At 33.9% G+C, this 8,654-nt stretch overlaps 2 protein-coding genes and 1 long non-coding RNA gene across 3 annotated transcripts in view; 2 read left to right on the top strand and 1 right to left on the bottom strand.

The window, feature by feature from the left end:
• LOC144834548 (uncharacterized) overlaps nucleotides 1-8,654 on the top strand; it is a 61,538-nt gene that overhangs the window by 15,674 nt on the left and 37,210 nt on the right. The gene's annotated exons all lie outside the window — the stretch shown is intronic.
• Nucleotides 1,069-3,164, top strand: LOC144834526 (uncharacterized). The gene is made up of 3 exons (XM_078689362.1): nucleotides 1,069-1,205; nucleotides 1,585-1,795; nucleotides 1,910-3,164. Exons 2-3 carry the CDS (start codon nucleotides 1,627-1,629, stop codon nucleotides 2,677-2,679), a joined length of 939 nt encoding a protein of 312 aa, XP_078545488.1. The 5' UTR covers nucleotides 1,069-1,205; nucleotides 1,585-1,626; the 3' UTR covers nucleotides 2,680-3,164.
• Nucleotides 3,126-8,651, bottom strand: LOC144834567 (toll-like receptor 2). Its single transcript, XM_078689421.1, has 5 exons — nucleotides 8,538-8,651; nucleotides 6,928-8,019; nucleotides 6,225-6,765; nucleotides 4,675-4,739; nucleotides 3,126-4,002 (listed from the first exon to the last, which is right to left on the bottom strand). Exons 2-5 carry the CDS (start codon nucleotides 7,998-8,000, stop codon nucleotides 3,459-3,461), a joined length of 2,223 nt encoding a protein of 740 aa, XP_078545547.1. The 5' UTR covers nucleotides 8,001-8,019; nucleotides 8,538-8,651; the 3' UTR covers nucleotides 3,126-3,458.

Below are 8,654 nucleotides of genomic sequence, written 5' to 3'. Positions count from 1 at the left end.
AAACAGGGTAAACACCGATTCGATTTGTTGCAGCATTATAATTAATTAGGTCGGTGTGATTGGAAATTAGTAATATTTTATCTTCCTAATAATTTTGTTTTTAATCAATTTTATATATTACAAAATTAAAATGTATTTATTTATTTTTGTTTTAGAAAACGACGTACCAGAACCCGTTCGATGAGGTCGCTGTTTATGGTACCGGAACAGAGCCATATATATAAAGAGTTACGACATTGAAAATTAGAAGCCATTTTTGTGTCAAAGAATTCGCACGCTGAGGGCGCGCGTGTCTCTTTTGTATAGCGTTTTCCTATAGTTCATGCATTATTTTTAGATTTTTTTGTCTATGAAATAACGCTTATATTCCGTTTTTATTTTAGTAATTAATTTTATTAATGGTATTAATTTGGTAACATATATATATTGTGTCTATAATAACAAAAGAATAAATGCTAGAGCCTACATGCAAGTCAGGATACATCAAAGCATGAACCAATACAAAAAACACACAAATTTACCCCTCTTTTTATACAGTATATGGCTCTCTGTGTGTTTTTGACACAAACTTTCAGAGACTCGTTCATCATTTTATTTGTAATAATTTGCCTTTATTATTTTAATATTGTTCATACCCTATTCAATATATTAACAAATATATCCACAACACTTTATTATTTTATTTAGTCATCAAAGCATGCATTATGGATTGAAAATATTACATAATTGTTATTAATAGGACGTAGTTATGGGATGTTTCGTTCCAAAATCAATCAATCGAACTTTATAATGTACTAGCGCACGCGCGCGCAACATTCTTTGCTGCAAGTACTTCTGTACGCTGTGCACATCGATATTTCACCGTAAAATGTGCAATTACATTTTTTTAAATATAAGAAAAAGTTTAAAATATTTTCTTGCTCCTATACTTTACATGCATTAACGGAGACAAGTTTGACACAAATTGATTTGCATATCACGTGACTAAAATCCAATGTCGTAACTCTTTATATATATGGCTCTGTACCGGAAGTACTTTTTTGTTTATTTTTTTATTCATGATGACGATCTCCGTAATGTTTTTGGTTGCTGGGTAAAAAAAGTCAGAAATCTAAAGCTTCATGCCTTATTTGTTTTTTATTTTTTAGGTTGATAGAAAGTTTCAATCAAGAAAATTCTATGATTATGAGTATATTAAATTAACAGTAAGTGTAAAAATGGATTTAATTAGGTGGAAAATAAATGAATACATGCTTATTTTATGATGCAATTTATGGGATCTAAGCATGAAGAAGGCAAGCTAGGCCTAGATACTGTGGCCTAGATAGGAGGCTAGGCATCATGCTAGATATGCCCACTCTCCGGACTAGCTAGGCCCCCCTGGCTAGCTAATTATAATATAAGGGCTAGGCTTTCTAAAATAGTAGTGGCTTACGTAGGCTAGTGCTAGGCTAGTAGTAGTAGTAGGCCTGTAGTATAGTAGGCTAGTAGTAGTACTGTGTGTGGAGAAGGTAGGAATTTGGGGTGGACCTAGCTATAGGCTATATTAATTAATCATTGTTTTGTTTTATCCCTTTTTGATAGGAATAGCATTCAACAAGCTAAAACAAGCGTAATTTAAATGAGATGGCAAACCCACTTGACATACAACTCCAGAATGCAAAAACATCCATTCTGTTTATGCAACAGGAACATGCAAATACATTACAAAGTCTTCACCAGGAGATACAGAAACTTCAGAAAAAATGTGCTGAGATGACATTTGAACTTGCTATAAAAGGAGATGTTGATGAAGGTGATTACTAATTAAAACTATATTTACTTAATTATTGAAATATATATATATACTGTAGATGAATTCTGTTACAAATAATTATTTTAAATAATCAAGCAATTTTTTTATTGACAGAGGCATACCAGGAAGAAAACCAACGTTTGGACAAACTTCTCAGAGAGAAAACAATTGAGTGCAATAATATGCAAGAAATACTGGATAAAAGAGAAAAACGAATTAGTGTTTTAGAGTTGCAATTACGTGCACAGGAAAAAAGATACACAGATGAAATAAAGCAGAAAAATTTGAAAATGAATACAATAAAAAATGACTTAGATGAGAAAAACAGAATAATTGCAATGTTAAGTAACGAGATACAGAAGTTGGGTTTGGGATCGTCTCATGACAACACTGAACGTAGTAATTCTGTAACTCCTGTGCCACCAAAAAGTTCCATTCCCTCTTCAAGAAGGAAGGTATCCATCAAGAAAAGACTGGTACCTCATCTTGAAGATGCCAACCATCAGAGGCCAATAAAAGCTGTTCATTTTAATGAAAATGCAGACCCAACGAGTGCAAACCATCGTGGCAGTTCTGGTTATCGAAGCCCTGCACTAATCAAAGACTCGCAAACGCCTTCAATAAGAGCAATACATCCTGAATCTACAGATTCAAAGGTGTTTGTCCTTAGGCAGAAGGAACGCAACAGTGAGGTTGTTGTAAGAAGACGACTTCCTATACTGCCACCTATAGTCAATCAAGAAGATCATATAATAGACTCTACTAACCAGTCTGATGTACTTCACCAAGAAGTATTAAGACTAGATAAAAGAGAAACACTGGCTGTTAATAGCTTATTCCTCCAGGATAATTTACGTGAAGTTGAACATTCCAACAGCGACTAATTGATTCTAAATTCTGGTAATATTAAAAAAAAAATCTTGAAGAAATAGTGAAAAATTAATGTTGATTATTTAAAGAATGTAAACACAGCATATTAAGATTTTAAAGTGCTATTTTTAATTAATAAATTTTAATTATACTGTATTTGTAAACAAATAATAATTGTATATGCAGCTGTTACACTTGCATGTTTTAAAATTGCTACTGCTTCTTATTATATTTACAATTTTAATTAACTCAATTATGTGACCAAATTAAGTGAGTGCTTATTAGTAAAAATTAACAGTATTCTGTTAAACAGATGTTTTTTAAATGGTTCTTGAAAATGATATTATTTTTATAAATTATAGTATTTTGTATTAATCTGATTAAACTAAAGTTATTCGCAATTAATCTTTATTTTTATTCTAGAGAAATTAAATTTAGCTCAACATAAAGTAAAGCTGGACTACTGATTTTCTAATAAATATGTCAAAATATAAATTACAAAAATCGGTTGGTATGTAGACAAGTGTCAAAACCAAATAAACAATTTTGCTAAACTGTGCTAAATTTCGGAAAATAAGAAGTTTTGATGTCTAGCGGTTAACCTGTGTTGTTAGGCTAACCTTTCCTGAAGTAGCCTAGTAGAATATATTACACGTTTACTATTGTTAATTTTGCATCAAGTTACTAAAAGTGTTTAGCAATTAAACGGTGATGTAAGCCTATCTCACATTACCATTTAATGCCTTTTTGCGGCAAACGAGAAATGATTACTTTCTGTATAATAATGGTGTTTCTAAATATCAATAATCCTATGCTGTGGACAGTTAGGTGACAAAAGAGCTGCCTCAAGCTTGGCCCAGAACAATGCTTGTCTCTCTGGATGTTCTTCCCATTCGATATAAGTTGTCGTGGTCAATATCTTGTGTAAGAGTATCGGCATGTCTTTGGGTGACACCTTCTCAATTAATACCACTATCAAGATATCTTCATGGTTGTCAAACATACGCATGCGCGCCATCTCTAGTTCGAAGTTGCACCACTCACTTTTGGCGAAATGTTTGGAGACAACTAACAAAACCTTGCGACTGAATTTAACAGCATTTGCAATGTTTGTGACAATTGCTTCTCCTGGCATAAAGTCTCGATAGTCAACGCATAGTTTAAAATTCCGCTGCACCTCCAACGATGGCTGTAGGGTTTTCAGAACCCATTGTTGGTCGTTGCTGTTGTAACAGACAAACACGTCATACCGAATGTTTTCTCCGTTTATAGTAGGAGGTCCTTGGTTGCAAATTCGCTGGTATTGTTTACGAAGACGTCTTCGTTGATTCCAGTACCTATATTCAAACAAATGATTTGGTTTTATATATCAAAACATTTTATTAATTATAATTAAATTGCATACCACCAACGTGTGAAATCTAACGTGTGGTGATTTTTGGAATAACATCTAGACGTAATTATTCCTAGTTTTTGGCGTAAAGTGTAGTAGACATACCTTAATGTAAATCTGTAGCGGTAAAGAAGTACAGATACCAACACAATAGTAAGTCCAAAAGCACAAGGAATTGTAATTGTCAAGATCCAATCAAGCTTGCTGCAGTGTAGCTGTTTAACAGACAGAGCAAAATCCAACATGTTATGGTAAACGCTGGAATGAGGAATTCTACATTGTGTATGTTTGCTATCAGTAATTGTAACATCCGTTTCGCCAAGCCATTCTAAAAACCACACTAAATCACAGTCGCATGACAATTTGTTGTATGCCACGTCTAGCGACTGTAATTGAAGAAGATTTTGGATTCCAAAATTTTCCGCGAATGTAGACAAGAAATTGTCATTTAAAGATATTTCTTTCAATTTGGCTGATCCTTTAAATGCCTGTGGTGGAATACTGCTAAGCATATTATGATGTAAGTATAGGTAATTTAGATTCGGTAAATTTTGGAAATGCGAGTTGAAACTGGTTATGCTATTATACGTAAGATCAATTTTTTGTAGATTCTTACAATGCGTAAATACATCGGATTGTATTGCGCTTATTCCGCAATGTTGTAGATGTAGCAGTTCCAAAGATACAAGATCATCAAACCAAGGCAGGAGTTGATCTAAATCCAGATTTTTATTCATAGATAAATATGTTAATGTTCGCAGCCCATGAAATGCATTGATCTCAATGCCGTTATAACTCAACTTGTTTTCATCTAGATTCAATTCGCCTGTTGTAGGTAACTTTTGAAAAGAGTAGTTCGTCAGTGACGAAATGACGTTGTCTTGCAGAGAGTAAAAATAGACATCAGTTGGCACCGTATCTTGCGATGGAATGGTTTCAAAGTGTTGGTTTGAACAATATACAAAATGACGGTAGTCTAATCCCGTTTCCTCCTTACAATATGTACAGTTGCATTGCTTAGGACATCTTAGTTCATCTGGTGGCTGAGTTCCATTAATTACGAACGGATTGTGTCTGTGGCATGTTAAACCTATAATCGGTGTACAGTAGAAAGTTACAAATCCCACAACGAATACGTACGTGAAGATAACACGTACAAATCGTATTGGTGACATTTTAGAAGAATAAAGCCATTCAAATGGTAATGTAAGCATTAGAAACGAAAGTAAGCAAAATACTTAGTAATATTTATTACCGAGTCTGTATATTTGTAAGAGCAAATAAAATGAAAAGGAAGTCAAACACTCACAGTACAATAAAAAGAGGAACAAAAGTTCAGAATTAGTTCGGTATTGATAGCGATGCGTAACTAGGTCGGGTCAATCTATGTGTTGTCGGTTGGCTTGGATCTATCAAAACTGTGTCAAGGTTGGGAGGTACGGAGCGAGGGAAACACGTCCCAAAATCCCCTGCATGCGCACAATGAATTAACATGACGTAGTTCGGGCGTCGTAAATCGAAACCTCTTTATTATGCAACCAAATTTAGTAAGTGCTAATTAATTAAATCTAACAGTATTCTGTTAAACAGATGTTTTTAAATGGTTCTTGAGAATTGATATTATTTTTATAAATTAGGCGCGCCTATATTATTTTGTATTAATCTGATTAAAATAAAGTTAATAACAATTAACGTTTCTTTCTATTCTATAGAAACTTAGGCCTAATTTAGCTTAACATAAAATAAAGCTGGACTACTACATTTTCAAATAGATATGTCAAAATATAAATTACAACAAATCGGTTGGTATGTAGACAAGTGTCAATACCAAATAAACAATCACTAAACTGTTCACAATAAAAATCTTATAATAAGTAGTCTGAGTTTTTAAACAAAACATAAGATAAAATGTCATTTAAAATGGATTACAATTTCGGAAAATAAGAAGTTCTGATGTCTAGCGGTTAACCTGTGTTGTTTGGCTAACCTTTCCTGAAGTAGTCTAGTAGAAAATATTACACGTTTACTATTGTTAATTTTGCATCAAGTTACTAAAAGTGTTTGGCAATTAAACGGTGATGTAAGCCTATCTCATATTATCATTTAACGCCTTTTTGCGGCAAACGAGAAAGATTACTTTCTGTATTTATAATAATGGTGTTTCTAAATATCAATAATCCTATGCTGTGGACAGTTAGGTGACAAAAGAGCTGCCTCAAGCTTGGCCCAGAACAATGCTTGTCCCTCTGGATGTTCTTCCCATTCGATATAGGTTTTCTTCGTCAATATCTTGTGCAAGAGTATCGGCATGTCTTTAGGTGACACCTTCTCAATTAATACCACTATCAAGATATCTTCATGGTTGTCAAACATACGCATGCGTGCCATCTCTAGTTCGAAGTTGCACCACTCACTTTTGGCGAAATGTTTGGAGACAACTAACAAAACCTTCCGACTGAATTTAACAGCATTTGCAATGTTTGTGACAATTGCTTCTCCTGGAATAAAGTCTCGATAGTCAACACATAGTTTAAAGTTTCGCTGCAACTCCAACGATGGCTGTAGGGTTTTCAGAACCCATTGTTGGTCGTTGCTGTTGTAACAGACAAACACGTCATACCGAATGTTTTCTCCGTTGATAGTAGGAGGTCCTTGGTTGCAAATTCGCTGGTATTGTTTACGAAGACGTCTTCGTTGATTCCAGTACCTATATTGAAACAAATGATTTGGTTTTAGATATAAAAACATTTTCATTATGATTAAATTGTATACCAACGTGTGGAAGTCTAACGTGTGGTGATCTTATGGAATAACATCTAGAATATACGTAATTATTCCTAGTTTTTGGCGTAAAGTGTAGTAGACATACCTTAATGTAAATCTGTAGCGGTAAAGAAGTACAGATATCAACACAATAGTAAGTCCAGCTGAAGCACAAGGAATTGTAATTGTCAAGATCCGATCAAGCTTGCTGCAGTGTAACTGTTTAACAGACTGAGCAAAATACAGCAAGTTATGGTAAACGCTGGAATGAGGAATTCTACATTGTGCATGTTTGCTATCAGTAATTGTAACATTCGTTTCACCAAGCCATTCTAAAAACCACACTAAATCACAGTCGCATGAAAATTTGTTGTATGCCACGTCTAGCGACTGTAATTGAAGAAGATTTTGGATTCCAACATTTCCCGCGAATGTAGACAAAAAATTGTCATTTAAAGACATTTCTTTCAATTTGGTTGAGCCTTTAAATGCCTGTGGTGGAATACTGCTAAGCCTATTATGATGTAAGTATAGGTAATTTAGATTCGGTAAATTTTGGAAAAGCGAGTTGAAACTGGTTATGCTATTATACGTAAGATCAATTTTTTTTAGATTCTTACAATGCGTAAATACATCGGATTGTATTGCGCTTATTCCGCAATGTTGTAGATGTAGCAGTTCCAAAGAGACAAGATCATCAAACCAAGGCAGGAGTTGATGTAAATCCAGGTTTTTATCCATAGATAAATATTTTAATGTTCGCAACCCATGAAATGCATTGATCTCAATGCTGTTATAACTCAACTTGTTTTGACCAAGTGTTAAATAACCCAATTCCGTTAAATTCTGAAAAGCGTAGCTTTTCAATGACGGGATATTGTTGTCTTGTAAATGATAATACACAGCATCAGTTGGCACTGTATCTTGCGATGGAATCGTTTCCAATTGTTGATGAGAACATAATACGTCATGATTGTAGTGCAATTCCGTTTCCTCCTTACAATATGTACAGTTGCATTTCTTAGGACATCTTAGTTCATCTGGTGGCTGAGTTCCATTAATTACGTACGGATTGTGTTTGTGGCATGTTAAACCTACAATCGGTGTACTGCAGAAGAAAGTTACCGAAACAACAGTAAAAACGCACGTAAAGATAACACAACACCTTTCTGTTGACATTGTAGAAACCCGGAGGAGACTGTAAAAAGAGTCGAAGACGACAAGTGCTATAAGGAAGTTATAAATAGTTTCTCTCTTTCCGTTTACATTTTAACACACCAATTAACATTATGAATACGAGTGTGTATAGAATATCATACAATAACACTTGAACAAATGTAATCTAGTTCTACAATAGAATAGGATAGGATTTCACATTATTATGTTTGTGGGGAAAATCCGAACTCATTTGACAACATACTCACTGTTAATATTATAATAATATATCTTTCTATCGATTCTGGTTCAATGTCACTATATTTATTATCTATAGGCCGATAGGCCTAAACTATTCCGGTTTAATATTCACGTACGATCACTTCCTCCTTCTTAGATGTGATACTATGTCGCATACATTGGAGGGTACGCTGTGTTGTTGCTACTCAATACTCTGCATTATGACAATTTTACAACGATAGATTAATGTCATGAACTACGCGTTTTATTTATCAACAATGTTAATAATGAAACAACAAGAAGAACATTATATTAACTTACTAGATATATCAGACCAGATTCCGAATCACCTGGTTCAAATTGATAGAATAAGAGCAATATACAGCAAATAGTAGGGAACGTTTGATAATCCACCAACTCTGCGTTTCAATAAAATGA

This window comes from Antedon bifida, chromosome 2 (genome assembly GCF_963402885.1).
Source record: "Antedon bifida chromosome 2, ecAntBifi1.1, whole genome shotgun sequence".
In the NCBI taxonomy this organism is placed as follows: domain Eukaryota; kingdom Metazoa; phylum Echinodermata; class Crinoidea; order Comatulida; family Antedonidae; genus Antedon; species Antedon bifida.
This window is presented reverse-complemented; position numbering and strand designations above follow the sequence as displayed.